Source organism: Periplaneta americana, chromosome 1, assembly GCF_040183065.1.
Source record: "Periplaneta americana isolate PAMFEO1 chromosome 1, P.americana_PAMFEO1_priV1, whole genome shotgun sequence".
NCBI classification, from domain to species: domain Eukaryota; kingdom Metazoa; phylum Arthropoda; class Insecta; order Blattodea; family Blattidae; genus Periplaneta; species Periplaneta americana.
Genome location: NC_091117.1, coordinates 211,910,702 through 211,932,649, shown reverse-complemented (window position 1 = coordinate 211,932,649; position 21,948 = coordinate 211,910,702). Strand labels below are relative to the sequence as shown.

Here is a 21,948-nt window from a genome sequence, read left to right as displayed (position 1 = left end):
AAATGACTGACATTATAACGGTTCATTCTTTATACCGTACTTAAATAAACTGTATCATAGCTGCAAAGAGTTAATTTAAGATGTAAAGGTTTAGTATGTTTTAATGGTTTCATTTCCAATGTTTTTGTGGTATTAAACCGTTCGTTAGAATTTAGTACCAGAACTTAAAAACTTCGCACGCTCTTAGAATGGTACCTCGTATCAACAAACGCACGTGATCGTTTCTGATATAGTTAGTATTGGTGGTTCATTAGCGCGTAACATTTCTGGACGTGGTAAGAGATAGCACTATGAAAATGGACGTGCATTTAAAAATAATATAGCCCTAATAAAATTATGTTAGAAGTAAAACATTATAAGTACAAATGTATGCGAATATAAATATGAAGTTATAAATTATTAATTAAACATTATTACGGTTGAGGTCTATTGCGCACTCTATCTGCAAAGAGGTCAACACAACTGGCTTCATATGGGTGAATGACGAACAGTCAAATACCTGCCATTAGTATAAAAGAAAGCTTCACTATTAATTATTGTCAGCATATTAGTCTACTTTGTTAATAGTCTAACGGTACCGTATATTATATTTCGAGTATGACGATGGCAGGTTAAGGTAATTAGGCTAAAAAACTTGTAACTTTCTATAACCTTACTGTTCATACCTGTAGGCCTAGTTTTATTTTTCCACATAATCGCCCTGGCGATGAATACACTTCTCCCAACGGGTGACCTGTTTCTTGATACCGTCACTGAAGGTGGGAACATCCCAAAAAGTTAGGGCACAACTTAGTACGCAAGAGAAAATCATGAGCCACATCCCCCCTTCTAAGCATAAAAAGAGATCGTAGAAATGCTGCAAAGGCAAGTGAAGAGAAAATTAGTCATGTCACCAAATAATGATACACTTAGGAAGGAAAAAGAAATGAAAGTCACAATAAAAAAACACGACCAATGTTTGCAAAAATCAAATGTATAAATACACAACAAACTAGGAAAATATGTTCCATTTCAGAGTGCGCCTGTCTTTAATAAAGTGCTATCTTTAAATGTTGAATAAGATGAAAGTTCTTTAAATATGTATAGTAAATTTCCAGTTCAATGAAGAGCTGTAGATTTGACTTTTCCCTTGCTTAATTTAAAACAATTAACAATTTTTTCAAGATTGGCTCTATCTTGGTTTTCAGGCGAAAAAAATGGTGGTGAGAAGGGTAGGCTACTCGTTGAAGTCGTTACAAACGTTGTGAATTCTTTACAAATAAATAATGAAAGAAGTTCAATCTAGGCTACACCTTTTATTTACAACGCGCCTTTGTTTCGTCTTCTTTTAGAACATCAGTGAAGTATTGTTGCAATTCTTTTCTGTAAAGATAAAATATTGTTCTTGAATTTTATTGCACATGCTCCAATATACGTCAATAAAATTGTAATACCAAGTAAAATTACAATACCGAGATGAGATTACTTAACTTTTTACAAGGTAGCTCCTTTTCCATCGAGTCCCTCATTTGTAAGCAGTTACTGTGAGCCCAACCCTCTATACAACAGGGACTATTACCACAGTCTACTATATACGGTCACGAAGCTTGAGTTTTGAGGGTGCTAGAAACAATAGATTGTGACGGTACTATTTTGCATTGCCTGTAATGAGGCGATATTAGCGATCCTAGTGGTGAGCAACTATCTAATGTTTGCATATTTACTACGTATTGAGCTTCGCGACTGTATATACTAGACTGTGCTATTACGAAACATTCTTGACCTATAGCAATATACAAAGAGAAGAGGATGAAGGGAAAGCAGAACATAGATAAGAAGGAGAGAAAGTAGTGCCGTAGTAAGAAATGGAAAGAAAGTAAAAAAAAAAAAATAAATGTGTCAGCAATAGTGTACACAGGTTTATAAGCCTTTATTACAGAATTTTATTTCTGATGATGAAATGCGAAATAGACTGCAGTATCAAACCGTGGCGAGTGTGTAATAATGATTTCTACTAGCGAATTGGCTCAAGAAAATTGCAACACTCGAGATGTCGATAAATTCTAAGACTGTCCTTGTTGTCGATGCCCTGCCTCTCACTCCATACTAAATTCTTTTCAATAACTTCTACAAATATTGAGACTTCTGCTAGATACAAATTAGAACCGTTAATTTGTTTTTGTTTTTGTCGTCGATTTTCGCTTCAACTTTGTGACAGTCCTAACCATGACTTTAGCAACAAAGTATAATACAAATACCACCAGGAGGATCCCTGCAGAAAGCACGAGTATGACATCGAGTAGCAGATACTGGTACCAGTACAAGTCTTGCGCCGCTGAGCGCAGATGTGGCGCTCCTTTGTGTCTGATGACGTATTCTGTCCAGAATACTGCGCGATCTAGAGGCGAATTGATTTGGTCTTTGAAAATTGTCGAGAGCTTCTTCATGTTGAGGTGGTAACTGTAAGAAAACAATTGAGTGTCACGAAGTTATAACTCATTTTTTCATGTCATGTCATACGCGTTTCACCGTTGTTTCACAACAATTACATATCTCTTGGTTTAACTTGAGCACGAGGCTAACGAGAAACGAGAAAGACGGGCTTCGGCACGAATCGGAGTCACGTGGTTATCAAAGTCTAATCATGGCCATCTTGACAATCGCCTAATATAAATACATGTTCAAAGTTCTAAAAAACAAAGGAATTGCTGTATTAAACTCGTGTTAAACGTGCATTTATTTATAAACTTGTTCAATGTTGGCCATGTTAAGACTAAGAATGTAACGTCGCGCCGTAGCCGGTCTTTCTCGTTATATAGCCACGCTTGAACACTGGGTGACGTCAATAGACGTTAGAATTGAAGCAAGAATGAGTGTTGGTATGCGGTAAAGTACAAACATTGCACGCATACCTCGTCTGATACAACTGATGTGTTGTAGCTCGAATGTAAAATCAAGTTTAACGCATGCGCAGTAGATACTACATACTTCCAATGTAACTATTGCTATGGCTCAGGATACACCGGGAGATTTGTATTATGTTGTAAAGTATATTATCGCTTATAGTTCTTATTTAATTAATATTCAAATATATACACGAAATCATTTAACATGCATCCAAATAAAAATATAATTAGGACACATATCACATTGAAGACTCGCAGAGTGAAGACAATCTCAAATTCGCCGGAACCAACTGCCGGACTCTGTAGATAGCTATGCGGTTGGGTTCTTCGCACAAGTGTAAGCCTGTTTTCCTTTTCACTGCCATGGCGACATGGCTTCATAAGTTGAACTTTTCTGAATGGCTCTACAGTTCAAAGGGTATGCTAAGTATGGAATTCAATGTAAATTATTATTCAAAAGTTCTGCAAAACATCATTGAATCTTTTCAAAGCACCTGTCATTCTGAAGGACTTCCCGCAAAGCCGTGAGTATGCTTTGCTTCGTGAGTGTGCGGTAATCTAGACGTACTCCAACACCTTTGGAGACCAACTTCTTAATGTTATTCTGCTGATCGAAAAGAAAAGGAACTCCCACGACAGGCACAGCCCTGTATGTAGCTTCCATGGTGCTCATCAATCCTCCATGTGAAATGAATACCTTGATGTTGGAATGTGCTGCAACAAGTAATATTCCATACTTATTGTTCTCCCTGTATAAATAAATATGTATAAGTAGGATAAAAAAACTGTACACATTTTTACTCTTGTATTTATGTAATCTTTATTTTTATATGTAGACTAGGCCTATATCTTTCATTACATAGCTATAGCTTATTAGATGTGAAGCTACAGCCCTAGATCATATATACCCAGATTGCTCGGCGTTATAGGCTTTGACGGTAACAACTTGTCAGGTTTACTATGCCGCCATCTATTTGTTACATAAGGAGTCATGTCATAACTTTAATTTGAATTGCATTAGCGACTATACTGCCATCTCGTGTTCGTTTACGGCGGACGGGTGGCGATCCTGGTGGTTGTTCTCTTCAAAGTGCAATCGATTTTAACATAGGAATGAGCAATCTATATGTTTTCTGGGCTAGAGCTTTTTTTTATGCAATGTAGGTCACAATATTTCTGTCGGTTACATAAACTGCTCTGGAAAAGTAAATGAACAAATTATATAAAGCCCGGTTCAAACAGTGCGTGTTTCTGTGATGGATTCCAAGGTGGCTGCGCTGATGGGTCGCCTGCGTGCTCACTAGCCGGAAGTAATGCACTCTGGTGGCTGCTTGGATGGCAATCTTGCTGGATTTCGAGGGTAGGTACCTTGCTATTTTTCGTGATGGTTTGCAGGCTGGAACCAAAGATGATCATATAATATTACCACTGAAACCATGTCGCCATGTTCGTTGTTTTCCAACTAAACCGTTTTTTTTCTATATTCTTTAGTTTCTAAGAAACAACAATTAAACATCGGAATTTAGTTGTTTTGCACTTACGGCATAATTACTTTATTGCGACATTTACTACTGTTAATGTAGGACTTTAGTTGTTTTCCACTCACGGTTTAGTTTCTTTTTGACCATGAGTGTTGGCAACAGATGAAGCAGCAGATGATTTTCCAATTTGAACTATGAAAAGAGCCAGCTACGTGTGAACAACAACCATCACCGTAGCCAACATGGGAACCACCAAGTGAGCACGCAGGGCACCCATCAGCGCAGCCACCTTGGAATCCATCACAGAAACTAGCACCGTCTGAACCAGGCTTAAGGCGTAGAATACTTAAACTCCCTCCTTTTCCCAAGTTAAGATCTCCCCTGCCAATTAATTGAGCCAGTGTAGAGATTAAAAAATTTCCGAACATTTCCCTTCAACACACTCATGTTATGGGGAACTAAACCGCAACAGCTCACGCTTACCTAGAACATCGCTCTGGGGCAGCCATTTGCTTATCTTGACGTTGGACGGCAAACCGGACAAATTTTCCGTCTCGAACTTCCATAGGACTCGCTGAGGTATTTCCGAGAAAGCATCCAACAGCGCTTTTCGTTTTTCGTCGGATATCTTATCGCTTCTTAAATTCGTTCCCAGACTAAATAATATAAATCCATCCCTAGCCTCGTCTAGAAACTTCTGTAGTTCCTGGAGACAAAGAAATCAAGTTGAAATAAATCTGTGTTGAGAAGAATTTGAGATTTATTATGAAGACAGACACTTCCAGTGACTAAAATTCCTAGAAACACAAAACAATTGAATCTGTTTCTGTGAAAACCAAATAAGACAAAATTTCTAGGTTTGCAGAAGAAAAGGAAACTTTATTTCTATCGATGCTAACTGCTAGAGATGAACAAATCTAACTGACGCTCTCGCTCGCTGTGTTCGTGCATCCAGAACGGTGGCGCCCAGGTTGAAGGTGTTCACTGATTGAACCGAGCTCAAACATAAAAACAAAATGTATTTCATATATAAAATATAATAACCAGTGGCGGTTCCTCTGGGGAGGGAAGGGAGGAACGTCCTCCTCACATTTTCTTCTTTTGAAAGTAAATATCAAATAAAATATGTGCCTTGAAATTCGAGGAAGATTCGATCATTTTTAAGTTCGTAGCTATAAGAAAAACTCGGTTGATCGAGTTTTAAACGACGCGCGCTCATGTGCTGTAGAAAACTGTGAGAAAGATGCGAGATTGTCTGTGCAGAGGAAAGGCACTCCATTCCTCCTCTACTGGAGTTAACACACATAGACAACAGCGCACTAGCGGCCAGAGAAAGAAGTAGAGTTTTAAAGCAAGTAAATGAACGGAGAGGGAGGAGATCCTCCTCTGAATCAGCGCATGGGCGGGTAATAGAAACCGACTGGTCGTGCAGCAAGCTCGCTACCGCTGCCACCTAACGATGTTGCATTCAACCGGACTATAACACATCTAGGAGGAGACACAACAAAAACAGTTTTAAAGCAACGCTATGAAAGACACCATGTAAACTTATTTTTAAAATTATAAATCAAAAATATTATTCATTGCACTTTATATAGGCTACTATTGATGGTTTGAAACTTTCGTGGATATTTGAAAGTTAAATTCGGGTTTATGTAAAACAAAGAGGAAGTAGTTTTACGTAGTTGGCCCCTGAAATTCACTTCTATTCATTGTTTACTAGACAGGGCAACAGCCAAGTTGTCAGTTTTGTACAAATATATTTGAAAATGAAAGTAGGTACTCCAAACTACATAATTTTTAACATAAAAAATTAATCGGCCACCGGCAGCTTTGAACAGTAATGTTAGTATGACTTTACAAGAACTGACATTCTTCAAAATTATGTGATACTGAACTTGTAAAATGTACATGTGGCAACACAGACCACGTGGGTTGGTGCAGTGTTTTCGTTTTCCTCAGATTATTTCCCATTCCCATTTCCATTTCCGTAAAACGGTTCCGGTTACGTGTTAGTAGCTAGTCTCTTCCAACACGTGTGATGCTGTAGTGTGCTCGAAAAATGCTACGAAGTTGTGAATTTCCTTGTAATTGTTAATTTGTACAAATTATTCAACAATGAATGGAAGTTAAAACATAATATATTTTGGACAATTTAGGAAACTCAGTTTACAAGAACAGATTATTGCTATACAGAAGGGAAGGCCAACCCCAACACTATCTGGTCTTACAGGTATGCATGTAGACTAATTTGTAGCATGTTTCATTCAAGAAGGTGCCATTTAGTGCTGTTAATTTCTTTCCTCCTCTTAAGAAATATGCAGGAGCCGCCACTGATAATAACACAACAAAATAAACATAACACAACCTCCATATAAGTGGTAACGTCTTTTTGGACCATCCTGTATTGTATTATATATTATACTAACCTTTGGTAAAGGATCCGGCTTCGCCTTAATGTGCATTCCACCAATAGGGATAACATTTCGTAAGAATGGTCGAGGTTCGTCCAATCCCAAGACAGTGTTGACTAGAACTACGCTGAAATTTCTATTTATTGTGTCAAGAGGAGGAAGATCCTCTTTGAAAAATCTCCTAGCAATAGATTCTTGTTTTGGCATATGATAATATTGGTACAAGAGCATGAATAAATTATGGATAAGAAAATTGAAAACTCTCTCGCTAAAACTCATATGACCATTTAGAGGTAAAAAAAGATTTGGCATATACGAAGGATTTTCCGGATTTCCTATTGCCAGACTAAACAAAGGCAGTACACCTGCTCCCGAAGTCGCGACAACAGGTGGAGATCCAAATTTATGTATAAATCCAAAGAAACATTCTCCCCAAGCGATTTCTGTGATTATAAGGTCAAATTTTTCTTTTGAATTTAACAATGTCTGGGCCCCTTTAGTCTGGATCTGTTTCTCACATAGCATGGATCCCCAGTCGAATAAAGCACGTATTAAATGCCATAGTGACACTTCTCTGAAAGCCTCATAGTTGAAACGTTCTTTAGTGATGTTGTAAATGTCTTCCAACAGGATCGATTTTATATTGGGAACAGGCTTCTTCTCTTGATCTGGGCTTATCACAGTCACCTGCCAATAGAAATGGATATCACTAATTGTCACATACAGAATTATCACCAAGAAAACACTGAAAATTTGTGGGCGGAATCGAGAGGTTAGAGCGACATACGCACTGGATCATTTGAACAGGATTCTTGTTACACAAACTTAACAACTTCTTACAGATGAGTAGGCCTTTGCACATGTGTTTTAATGTATTTTTATGCTCGACCATGCCGAAATGTAGTAATTATACACCTGGTAACAGTCCTTTAATGCATGTCATTAAAGTACACCTACTCATTAAAGTACAGTGTCTTCAGCCAATGATTACTCAGCTTACATGTGTTCAGCCAATGACAAGTCAGCTTTGTACCGTTATAAAACCGCAAGTATCGATTATTCTCGGATATGCAATCGAAAGAGAATTAGCGAAAAGTCACGGAGGCTAGAAATCCAATACTGTCGCAGAAGGTTATGTTCTGTTATTATAATTATTAGCGTTAATTGTAAATAATATTCAAATAAATTCCATTTGTCATCTCGTTTTTCAATGTCGAATTCAATAATCAAGGTTATAATATTATAATATTATCAAGTTTAACGGGACTACGTCAAGGTCAATGACATTATTGTTCCTCGGAAAAAATCAATACTTTCGCGTCTGCGCACATCTCACAATTCACGACCTAGAACAAGGTCACTTCCGATCTTGTCAGATACAAATAAAATGTATACATCTGAATACCGGTAATTTCAAGTTAGAAATATGGTCGACCATAAAAAGTCGTATGAAATTCGCCTATAATGGTAATTAAGAAGCTCGTATGAAAATTATGAAACTCGCTTGCGCTCGTTTCATAAATATCCATACTCGATTCTTAATTACTATCATTATAGGCTCGTTGCATGATGTACTATTATCTGTGATACAAGAGATTTAGTGTGTTAGCTTTAGTATAGTTCTTACAATATGCGAATACGGATTATTGGTACTTTGCCAATGTTAACATCCACACACATAGTAAAGTTGTTACTGGTTTGATTTGTTGATCTACGGTATGTGGCCCGACAGATTTTAGGCTAGCGTCTGCCACCCAATCTGACACTGGATTCCTCTTCTACGCCGGATGTCCCATGCGTGTTGTATAATTGTGCAATTGTGATGAGTATGAGATAACGCGTAGAATGGGTCGCTCTTTGACTATAGAAGGAAGAGTGGTTATATGAAAGACACACTGTACAGTATTATACACGGTTCATTCAATAACTAGTGACAACATGTTTGTATGTAGCGGTATCAGTGGTAAATGATGCAAGCTGATAACAATGAGGAAGAAGAGCATCTGATGTGTGTTATCTGAGAGTTTGAAGACAACAATCTCATTTATAAGTAGCGAGTTTGATTTGTAGACTGTCATCTGTGGTGCTCTAAAATGTTTAACATATACAAACAAAATTGCTTAACCACTTCCCTGATTAACCCGAGTTAACTCGGGTTGCCAGCTTGTGTCAAAATTTATTAACCCGAGTTAACTCGTTTGAGTCCCATTTTCGCTGCTAAGGATTATATCCCGAATATATACGTTTCCATTCTTTCATTAACTTTTTCCTTACTAGATGGCTACAGAAGTTAGTGATATTGCTATATCTGGTGGTGTTTTTTGTACTTCTTCCTTGCGAGTGGAATTCTATGCTCATATAGCATTCACACACAGTAGTGAGTAGATGCTAGTTAGTTTTGCCGGTTTCTGTTTGTGTTTAGTGTTTTTTGTGCTGTTTTGTGTAAAGATGGATCAAGTTAGTGATTCCGAAACTTTTGATCAGGAATATATTCCTGTAGAAGATTAGGAAAGGAAACATCGGTATCAGAAGACGAAGTTATAGACCAACAAACAAATTCAGATCAGTTGATGTCGCGTCTTTTCGACAGTGGTTTGAATAGAAGACATCTGGCACCATTTCTTCTGCACCTCCGAGGTTCCCATTCCCTGAAATTTTAACATTGTTTCTGATAACGATAATTCTCAATTTTTTAAATTATTCTTTAATAATGACCTCATCAACATTATATTCGAGGAGATGATTCGGCATGCTAATAAGTGTTCACAGAATGCTGAAAATAATTCGTGGCGGCCTACTACAGACTCTGAAATACGTGTACTTTTGGGCATAGTGATACTGCAGAACATTATTCACAAACCTGAAGAACAGATGCACTGGTACAAATCTTTGATGGGCGATCGTAAGAGTATAAGTCAAAAAACCTTATTTTACAGGAGAGAAAAAAAACTTTAACATCGTACATGATTTTGAAGATACTGTTATGTGCATCAGAGAATGCGGCGTTCTACAGCAGGTTTTGACTTGTTCTCTTTTTACCAGAACATAGATATCGAGCTGATGATGACAAAACTGTACATATCTCAATTTCGCCAAAAATTGACTTGTACTTTTATGATCGCCCATCAAAGAAATATTCAATGACTGCTACACCATTCTTCCCAAAACGCTCTCATATAGGAGAGCAGAAACTACTGTCCGGAATGCAATGTGCCACTGTGGTAATACCCTGCTTTCGAGTCTATCACACGACAAGCAACATTTAACGCCTTGATAACAGCACTGGTATTGTACCTCATAAATTAATACATAAAAAACATAAGTTGGTAAATAGTTCAGGAGAAAATCGAAGTGGAACAACTACCAGAGCTGGAATCAAGGTGCACGAGATAACTCGGGATAATAATTCAGGTATAAATGTATGTCTATTTCATATTGATTTTTTAGGTATGTAAGAAAATTAGTGATGTACAGTGATTCTGCAATATTAAATGACCTCTTTACGAAAATAAAAAAATATGACACTTTTTTCACAAAACTGGTAAAATATATAGTAAGGAAAGAGGTTAATTAAAATTGAGATTGCAAGAGGCAAGAATGGTCGACAATGCCATACAGCATTACTGGAAGCTTGTGGTAGAGAGACTTCACCATATCGTACAGTGGCTAGAGGGGCGCATGCATTTCGCAACGGGAGGGAAGATGTTAATAAAAAACGTGGCGCTGGCAGGACGCAATCGGCAAGTAATGATGTGCATGTGAAAGCTGTAACAGCACTGCTGGAAGAACACCGTTTTGGACTTTTATTGAACTAGCAAGGGAAGTCGGAATTGCTCCTAGTACGATTCTTCATATATACTTAAGAAGAAGTTAAAGATGAGGAAAATCTGCGCCCTGTGGGTTCCACACAATCTTAAAGAGGAAAACATGTGACAGAATGGAAACAGAGAGATTGCACTTAGAACGCTATGGACGTGAAGGAGAGCGTTCTCTTCGACGTATTATAACTTTAGATGAAACCTGAGTTCGGTGCTACCAAGCAAAATTGAATAGACAATCAAATAAGTGGCGGCACAAAGATTCCCCATGGCAAAAAAAAAAAAAAAAGTATCAACAAGAACAGGATCCACTTAAAGTCATGTTCATTGTTGCTTATGATTATGACGGTGTTCTTGTCACTCATTCAGTTTCTGCGGGAAATCATATGAACGGTGCATTTACTTTCTGAACACCATTTACGACCAGCTATGCGCCGTAAACGTCCAATCTCCTGAATTCTCCTTCTATTGTGCTACATGAAGGTGCTCGCTCTCACATAGCTGCTTTTGTGGCTAATTTACTTCGCAGATGGAACTGGGAAATTCTGGAGCATCCTTCATACTCCCCAGATATGAGCCTATGTGATTTTGACCTTTCCGCGAAAATGAAATTACCGCTTAGAGGAGTTCGCTTTAGAACCAGACAGGCAATTATAGCAGCAGTAGAGCAGTCTGTTCGAAGATTAGTACAACAAGACGCTGTGGATGGCATCCGTCGTCTCCCTGAGGTATGGAGGCGGTTATTCATGTTGGAGGAGATTACTTCTGAGCACTGCAACAATGTGACTGTTCCAAAAATGTTTTCTCTGTTGTTAATTCATATGTTGCCACTAATTATTGAATGACCCATGTATGTACGAATCAACTCGTCTGTAGGGAGTTTATTGAGCAATTTACGAATACTTTTTAACGTTACTCTAGAATATCCCATTAGGAAAGTCCAGGATTGCAGAAAGGTTTACATCAGCTGCTTGTTTATTCGGATGACGTGAATATCTTATGAGAAAATCCACGAACTATCAGGGAAAACACAGGAATTTCACTTGAAGCAAGTAAAGATATAGGTTTGGAAGTAAATCCGAAAATATAAATTATATGATTATGTCTCGTGACCAAGCATGGTGCGAAATGGAAATATAAAAATTGGAAATTTATCCTTGAAGAGGTGGAAAAATTAAAATATCCTGGAGCAACAGTAACAGTAACAAATAGAAATGACACTCGGGAGGAAATTAAACTAAGAATAAATATGAGAAATGCGTGCTATTATTCGGTTGAGAAGCTTTTTTCATCCAGTCTGCTTTCAAAAAAACTGAAAGTTAAAATTTATAAAACAGTTACATTACCGGTTGTTTTCTATGGTTGTGAAACTGGTACTCTCACTTTGAGAGAGGAACAGAGACTGAGGGTGTTCGAGAATAAGGTGTTTAGGAGAATATTTGGGGCAAATAGGGAAGAAGTTACAGGAGAATGGAGAAAGTTACACAACGCAGAATTGCATACACTGTATTGTTCAGCTAATACAATTAGGAACATTAAATACAGACGTTTGAGATGAACAGAGCATGTAGCACGTATGGGAGAATCTAGAAATGTATACAGAATATTATTTGGACGGGTGGAGGGAAAAATACCTTTGGGGAAATCGAGACGTAGATGGAAGGATAATATGAAAATGAGTTTGAGAGAGGTGGAATATGATGGTGGGGACTGAATTAATCTTGCTTAGGATAGAGACCGATGACGGAGTTATATGAAGGCGGCAAGGAATATTCGGGTTCTCTAAAAGCCATTTTAAGTAAATAATAATAATAATAATAATAATAATAATAATAATAATAATAATAATAATAATAATAATAATAACAATAATAATAATAATAAATGAAAATAATTTGGTAGTATTTAGTAAAAACTTGAAATAAGTGCCAAATATATTATCTATTGTATAAGATTTGATTATTAATTGAGGCGATTTCCGGAAGATAGGCCTATAGTCCTATAAGCCCTTTTTCGGGAAATTGTTTAAATGTAACTGCTATATTAGGTAGATTATTCCACCAAATTTTTGTTTCATTATCTCAACGCTAGAGGACAGGAGAGCATCTTTGCGAGCGTGAAGCAGATCAGATTCATTGCTAATACAGCAAGTGTACAGTAGGTTCAGGCTGCGGTTGTTAGTGCAATAGCTGTTCTATTCCTACCATACTAATGGGCAGAAAAAGACCATCTTATGACAATTCTAATAGCAAGAAAGAAGGAAAGAAGAGAAAACGGCATATCGGTCAGATCTACATTTCAAGGAATGTAATTGACATAAAAGAAAGACCATTTTCAGCAGTATCATCGTGTTGTCAAGAACAGTGCTAACGCAAGGTACCAATCAGTGAGCAAGAAGAGCTTTTCGGAACGTTCTATAGTGATCAAGGTAAGGAATACAGGATTCATTTTTAAGCCAATGTATGTCCAAGAAGTCGGTACACATAATCGGAAGGCAACATTACATCCAAAAATGCTCAGGGAAAATATTTGGGAATATTGGAAGTTTGTCGTGGTTTGATATTAAAGCTATATCAGGTATCAGTTAAAAGACTCAGAGTTATTCAAGATAAAACACTGGCCAATGATTCATTTGTGGAGTGAAGAGGCAAACATTCACAAAATAGAGGCTAATATTTGGCAATTTTTTAGAAGAACACCTGAACACAATTCTTAGCCAGAAAGCCATTACTGCTCACACAAATCTCCTCTGAGGTGTTTTTAAGATCCGAATCTAAGTGTCAGAATACTGTACGATCTCTTCTCGAAGAAAGTCTTAGAGAATACAGGTAAAAAGCTCCAAATGAGTTACGTAACTTACTTCAGATATTTCAAACACCACTGTAACTACAGCTTCAAAGACCTAAAACTGATGTTTGTGATTTTTGCACTGCTTGTGAAATGATACTTAATGCTAACAAAAATATTGCAAAGAAGAATACATAATCCACAAAATAAATGCACAGACATACCTAAAAATAAAACAGAACTTCATTCGAAAAGCTAAAAGTGATATTGAGTGCCATTATGCACAGAATCTTCCTGTACCCAAACTAAATGTGACTAGCCAATTTTATAAACGCTTGTTGTGGTTAAATGCTGTCAACGTCCACATACATAACGACGATTCTTTGTTTATGTACTATTTCATGGAAATGCAAGCAAAGAAAGATCCCAACTCAGTTGTATCATTCATTCACGATGCATTAGAAAAAAAGTTGGAGTTTCCAAAAGTGAAGCATGTTTTCCTGCTCTCCGATGCATGTGGTGGTCAGAATAAGAACTCAATCGTGATGTCATTTTCTTCATGAATAGCTGAAGTTATTAACGTGGAGGTTGTCCACCTTTTGTCAGTTCGGGGACATTCGTTTGGTCAATGCGATCGAAACTTTGGCCCTATTAAGTCAAAAGTGAAGAAAGAAGAAACCATACCTACTGCTAAACCCTACTTGTCAGCTATGATGATAGCCAGAAGTCATCCGTTTCTCTTTATTGTTCTTATGGACAGAAGTCTAATAAAATAACTGGAAAGAAGGTCATGAACCATACTTTTGAACTGATGGTTAAAGGAACATACAGAAGTATGTTCTGCTGAATACTGCTGATGGTCCTGTACTAGCTTCAATAACGTATGCAGGTAATTACACATCCTTCCGGCTTTGGAAACAGAAATACGGTAGTGAAGGTCTGAAAACCATTGAACTTTCCATGGTGGATTTCAATCCAGTAAAGCGAAAAAAAGAGGATATCAGAGATTTGTTTCAGTACATGGACGCTGAAAGCTGTTCCTTGCTGAACAGCATGTTTGAAGAAAGCTACCAGCAACCAAAAATTGCCTGAAACATCTCTCCACTCTGGACAGAATGGTTTGAACATTGTTTCAGCAAGGAGAAAAATAAATAATCTTATGTGATGTAGGGCAATGCTATATTCATATTATACATAGAAGTATTCTGTAAAAACCATATAGTACCGGTAATGTAAAGCTTTACTATGCTTTGACAGTTAAATCAGTTTATCAACATCCAAGAACATAGTATTCGTTATAGTTTCAAATTTAGACTGATTTCTGGAAAAAGGGCACATAATGGCTGATAACAAATAATATTTTAAAATTAAATATATTGATAAAAATGCTTTATATTGTGAAAGTAGGTTCTTAATGGTATTCTACTTATATGTAATTTTTCATTGTATGCAGGCATAAAGTGTCCATTGAAATAAATTAAAACAAAATCTTTAAACTAGGATTACTCGAATCACCATATTGTCTTATGTGCCCTTCTTCCGGAAATGGCCTCAATTGCATTGAAACAAAAATGTCTTATTTATTGTAACCTATTACCTGGTGCCCTTTTTCGGCGAGGGCTAATAACAGAGCCCTGTTAAAAATGTAGTGACTAGGCGACGGCAAATTCAACATAGCCAATATCTTGGCATTGTGCACAGCTTGAAGTCCAGAACACACCAGCAGCAGAGTCGTCAACAGCTTCACACCCGTGTTTACCATTCTGTACAGTGAGTAAATATATACAATTAGGTTAATCTTTATTTTAGAGCTTCAAACAAGAAGAGAAAGAAGAAAAGAATGGACGAAAATAATGAAGAAAGAAATAAGGGATAAAACACAGGGAGTAAAGGAGAGAATGAGGATGACACGGTTTATTATTATCTGATTTAGGTATACATTTATCAATACGGTACTTCAGTTCCATATCATGTTACTAAAACACTTTTAAAATTTCTGAATAGGCCTACAAGATTCTCTGACTTTAGTTATAGATTATTATGGTTTAGAGAAAGAAAGAAAATCTCATAAAAGGATAACTCCGCTTCACTGGGTAACCATTAAGAATCAACCTACTAATACAGGGTGTCTACATCGAAATGCTCTATTTTTATCTTGCTCCCAATACCAAAGAAATAAAGATAAAGGAATTTTATTCACAAACATGAGCCGTATGAGGGATTAAGTTTTTAACAAAAAATCACAACTTCCATGTGAGTCCCTTTGGTGGCACGATGGATGTCTAGTCTGTATTCGATTTCCGTCCAGGTCCGCTCCAACATGCTCGGAGAAATGGTATCAATGCCATGTACAATTCATTTAGCACCAAAAGAAAAAAAGAAATCCGGAGAACGTGGAGTCCAATTCAGGGGTCCATCTCGTCCTATGCAACGCCCTGGAAAAGCGTCCGCACATCCAGCGACCAGTGGGGTGGAGCACCATCTTGTTAAAACTACAACCTGAACAGCTGCAGCATGTCCAGGTAGGTCGTTCTTGTGACATTCTTGTCCGATCATGTCCCTCCGTGTCCGGATTGTGGAAGTCATTGGTACCACACCTGAAGTGGCAGTGTGTGCTTTTTATTACAAACTTAATACCTCATACGACTTATATTTGTGAATAAAATTCCTTTATCTTTATTTATTTGGTATTGAGAGCAAAATAAAAATAGGTCATTTCGGTGTAGAGATCCCGTATAATCTTGGAACATAATTTAAAACAAAAAATATTCTTTTCCATAAAATTAATATTTCATATGGAAGTATTTTATCGATATTCACTCTCGAAGATAAAGGCTAAAATCAGGTAGGCTAACAGTTTATTACAAATAGAGTCTCTGCTAATTGACTTGACTGGTTATCTCTGACTCTAAATAAAATTATATGTAGCGAGGAACTATTGCATTTCTGATTGCACACTTTGTATATAATAGTTTGTAGTTCGGATCTTTTAACCAAGCATCTTCTTGTATTACTCGTATTCCTTTCTCTTTTTTCTTTCGTTGCGTAGCGACATTTGCTCACATTCTGGGAGCATGTCCTCATGGAGAACTACTGAGAAATAGTCGTCACCACAAGATTCGATCCCTCCTAGCATCGGCCCTACGAGGGAAAGACTACCAAGTAGAAGAGGAGGTCCATGGTTTGTCCACAAATGGATCTACAAGGCGCATTGACATCATCGCTATCCTGACAAGATCAACAAGGGATTCATAATTGATCCAACTGTAAGGATGGAAATGTACGAAAATCAACCCGCAGAGGTACATCAGGAAAAATGCGACATATACAACCCCACTATACCATACTATAAGGAAAAATATCATCTAACGTCGATCGAAGTTATTGAATTACTGATTGGGGCTAGAGGGACCATCACAAAAAGATTCGCGCATTTTTGTTAGCAGTTTGGTTTAGGACAAACTTTTCTCACTGAAGTATCTATGTGAGCAGTGAAGGGATCTATAAAAATCCTAACAAACTATCTCTACAGTTATATAGATTGATCTCTTTGCTATGGCGATCTGCTCACTTAAGTTGGGTCTTGCAACCAGTGCTAAATAGACGACTGTGATCACCCAATAGCTAATAGATACTAGGAAATTTTATGTTTTTTCTGGAATTAATGATGTTTAGTTTAGTCTTTTCCAATTATTTCTAATTGTGTTATTTCTTATTCTTTTTCTTCTCCATTGTTTTTTTTTTTTTTCATTATAACAACAATTTTATGGTAAGCTTTGTCTTCTAGGCAGCCTTCACTTGAAGGAAGCTGAATAAAATTTATTCGAAATAAAAATAATTTGAAAATTAATTCTTATAACTATGCTAAAGCAATGAAACTTTAACCTGAAAACGTTTTCTTCAAACTGAAGCGACTTCCAAAGTTAATGCGGATAAAACAAGAGTCGGATATTTAACAATAATGGGAGTACTGATATACCAAGATACATTGCCCAGCACCATCCTTGATGGCAAATTACATTTGGACTCACAGGGACTTGAATCGCAATTGCAATGTGGCATGTAGAGGTTCCTTCCTTACAGAAGTTACACCGACTATCACGTACCGTAGCTAGTTCTCAATACCGCACGTCACTCGTAATAGGTTACGTAGTTACGATGACAGTCAACAAGATGTGCGGCGGGACCCTCCCCAGCACACAATGGGATCCGTGACCCGTGACCTGGGCAGTCACTGACAATTAAAGCATTACGATCAAAGCATGAAAGAGTTGCTGCATTGTGCTCAAGGCCTCACAGCAGCACAGACTATTTCTGACTTGACTTGTATCAACATGGATGTTCCAGGTCGCTTGACGTTTGTAGGCTGATGTGTATTCAGTGTGCTTGCCAAACGTCACAGGAACGTCATTGAAGGCTCCGGCCTTGTGGACGGGAGAACAAACTATTTCCCCATGCTTCCGCCCCTCTCTTCCCCAGTTCTGCAACCCTGCTCAATAGTGAGGGTCACATAAGAACAGTTCCTAAACAGAAAATATTGCCGTCTTGTCAGTGTTGCCAACTTTTACCAGATATCACACGATCCTACGTACTAAATGACTTATTAACTTACGGTACTTTATGTTGAAGGTTATTCCAAATAGTTATAGTACAGTATGCAACGAGCCTATAATGATAGTAATTAAGACGCAAGTCTTAATTACCATTATAGGCAAGTTTCATACGACTTTTTATGCTCGACCATATTTCTAACTTGAAATTATTCAGATGTATACATTTTATTTGTATCTGACAAGATTGGAAGTGACCTTGTTCCAGGTCGTGAATTGTGAGATGTGCGCAGACGCGAAAGTATTGATTTTTTCCGAGGCCAATAATGTCATTGACCTTGATGTAATCCCGTTAAACTTGATATAACCTTGATTATTGAATTCGACATTGAAAAACGAGATGACAAATTGAATTTATTTGAATATTATTTACAATTAACGCTAATTATTATAGTAACATAACTTAACCTTCTGCCACAGTATTGGATTTCCAGCCTCCGTGACTTTTCGCTAATTTTCTTTCGATTGCATATCCGAGAATATTCATTACTTGCGGTTTTATAACGGTGCAAAGCTGACTTGTCATTGGCTGAACACCTGTAAGTTGAGTTGTCATTGGCTGAACACCTGTACTTTAATGAGTAGGTGTACTTTAATGACATACCAGGTGTATAATTACTACATTTCTGCATGGTCGAGCATAAAATAATTTGTAACATATTTTAGTAGGTAAACTATACGGGAAGGGGATCGACATGTCAAGTATTTTCTCTGGCAATATGAAATCCATTGGTTTGACTAAACAATTGACTCACGAGACCTAACCTAAAAATGTATTTTGTTTGACCACATAAAACTGTTAATACTAACTTCGAAAACTTACCTGACTATAGTCTTGAATTATAACCACAACGCAACACATACAATAACTATTATGTATTAATATTAATACTGATATTAATTAATTATTAGTATGTTTAAATTTCACTAGCTTCCAGTAACCGACTCAGAAATCTAGTACAATTTTAATTTCATGGAACTCCAGTACCGACAACATCTGTCTGAGCTGCCAACATACCAGTTACAAAATCACTACCATTTGTAGTATTTGTCAGTATCGAAATTCGAAACGAAGTTGGCAAAAGAAAATTCAACGTGCAAACTAGAAAATCACCACAATTCACTAGCATATGTAGTAATGGGGGAAAAATGGTTAGGTTTCACCCTTAGGGTATGGAGTAAGCTGACCCGGACTAAAGACTTCTAGAGCTCTGGTTCACTCTCAGTTAAAACTAAGTTTAAAAATGCTATTTTATTCAATTAATTTCATCGGAATTTCTCGACTCGTGAGTTAACTCCTTAACGCACAGACACAGCAGAGGGGTGAGGCATGATCCCCTTACCTCCCCTTAGCCACCCGTTGTTCATTCAAAGGTATACAGTGATTAAGCATAAGTGGTGGACTGGCTTGTCTCCATGTTATTAACGAAACCAACAGAACATTCAAGGAAACGAGCATTTAAAGAAAATGGGAGGAGAAATACTCGTATTTTTTGTGAGGAAGAAAGAAGTAGCCTATGGTGTCTTCTTTGCTCAAAAATTCTTTCAGGAGTAATATTAAACGACAATGTATCACTTGTCACAAAGGACTGATGAACATGATTCTAACTTTCAGTTTTTTCGAAAGCAGAGCTTATGTTGGGGTTTCGTAACAAGCTCTTTTTACGGTGATGGATTGTTAGCCCTTCGACCAACCCCCAAGCTGGAGGACCACCTCTTATCGTCTGTTCGCTACTGCCCTACCACCATTAAATACCGATTGTCTATAAAGTTGGGTGCATTAAGGGGTTAGGTACAGACTGCAGTAGTAAAATTTTTGGAAATATTCAATTTTTTTCCTCCATTACTGTAAATTGTACAATAATGAAAATCTGTATGTGTAAAATACTGCTCTTCTGCTATATGAAAAAAAATACTTTTACGATTTAAAAAAATTATTTATATATATATTTTTTAAATTCAAAATGTTGGTAGTTTACTGTGCAGTGATGAAGAGTTTCTCTCATAACTCACATTTTTGTTAACTTTTTCATGTTCTCTCACTTTTATTTTATTGCTGAATCTCATTTTACAATATCATGCCCTTTTGAACTACATTACTTAAAAAAATAATATTTTTAAATTTTATGTTATAAGAAAATACTGATATTTGACCATTTTAAATGAATTTATTTTTATCAGAGAATCTATCAAAAGCAGAGAAGTGATCTTGTATCATATTGTAGATATGACATGCATAAATGCATACAAAAAATTTCATCACAGAAAGTTGGATAGTTTTTAAGTTATATGGGAAACGCTTTATCACTGCACAGTGAACTGAATTTTGAAAACAAAAATATAAATAATTTTTTTTAATAGTAAAAATATTTTTTCATATAGCAGAAGGACAGTGTCTTACACAGACTAATTTTCATTATTGTACAAGATGCAGTAATGGAGAAAAAAAGTTGAATATTTCCACAATTTTACTGTTGTAAGCTGTACCTAACCCCTTAACCTCTCGCCACCCTCTGGGTCGATTTGGCCTGTTCTGGGGTTGACCTTTTTTTTTTACTCAAAATCTCACAATATAATTCCTCTCCTACTCCGTAATAATCAAGTAAGACAAAGGCACGTAGTTCAAGCGGAATATGTCAATGGGACAACATTGTAGTGAAAAATAGTAGAATATTGCTGTATCTGTTCCAATAAATATTTCCATAAAATTGTGTTTTCTTTCTGTAAACTGATCCAGGCAAACTTACTTTCTGGACGGCCAAATTTGCATAAGCACTTGTTTTGACATTATTAACATGGTGGAAGAAAAAATAACTTTTGTGCGAGATCGTGCGTATTTGCTTCGTTTCCGCACAAAACCAATCCGCGGAAAGTCTAAAATTCCACATTCAGTATTCCCAACCTACCAACATAACAATTTTCCTCTTCTTACCGCTTAAGTGACATATTGATTTTACTGCTTTAGGCTTTTAACATATTATTTTTAGAGACGTTCAATATAGTAATAATTATAAATTGGAAACTTACCACTGCAGTTTCACCTAAATTGCAATGTTAATTATTGTTTTTAAATATTTGCAAAAATTAAGTAAACTCTACAACTCCACTAAAGTTACTGCATTCGTGATGCAAGTAACATTAAGGAAGCCGTGAAAAAATCAACAAACTTGCCGATGCTATTGCTGCAATATGTTATATAAATAATATTATTAAAATATTAAAATGAAAAATAAATAATTACATAACCTTACCGTTTGTTTTAAGTTCGCATTTATAGACTGGGGGAAAAAAAGACAGACGTATATCACGGCCTGCTGGAGTATAGTAAACACAGAAAACATTTTAAAGCAACAATGTTGAAGATAGATATTTTTGTTTTGAAAATTTGCCGTCATTGAACAGAAACCAACATGGAGATTTCATTGCAACTAATTAGAAATTCCTCTTTCAAACTTTTCCTCGAACATGAAAACTTCATCATACCGCTCTTGTAACGCATATTACTATTTCATCTGCCTCTATGAAAATGTTTGCTTGTGAGACTGAAAGGAAGGCAGAAAATAGGAAAGATTCAAGAATGCTGGGTTTGCAGTGAAAATTCTGCCCTTTGGCAGAACACTATGAATGAATGCCCATACTACCTATAAGGGTGCAAAACCTACCTAGAATGCTTAATTAATTAGGAAACAACGGAACGTAGCCTACTTACGGATGGTAATTGATTAGCCATCTTGTGTGAATCCCTGTATCACGTGACGTGCGAGATGACCTTTCCACTAACGCCCTGCACGCTAAGCTGCGGCCACAGGCAGATAATATCGCTGACAAGGCTTACTAAATTACACAGGCAGTATTCTAGCGAAACAATTAAAATAACACAAGTGACTGCACTCATTTACGTCATTGAAACAAAAGTTATCTTTACAACATGAGCACCGAAACAAATACGCGCA

General features: G+C 36.8%; 1 protein-coding gene across 1 annotated transcript; it reads right to left on the bottom strand.

Annotated features, from left to right (window-relative positions):
• Positions 1-1,890: 1,890 nt before the first annotated feature.
• Positions 1,891-21,824, bottom strand: LOC138707687 (UDP-glucosyltransferase 2-like). The gene is made up of 6 exons (XM_069837487.1): positions 21,705-21,824; positions 14,983-15,148; positions 6,796-7,467; positions 4,850-5,072; positions 3,380-3,599; positions 1,891-2,439 (listed from the first exon to the last, which is right to left on the bottom strand). The coding sequence occupies exons 2-6, from the start codon at positions 15,145-15,147 to the stop codon at positions 2,148-2,150; spliced, it is 1,572 nt and encodes a 523-aa protein (XP_069693588.1). The 5' UTR covers position 15,148; positions 21,705-21,824; the 3' UTR covers positions 1,891-2,147.
• Positions 21,825-21,948: the final 124 nt, after the last annotated feature.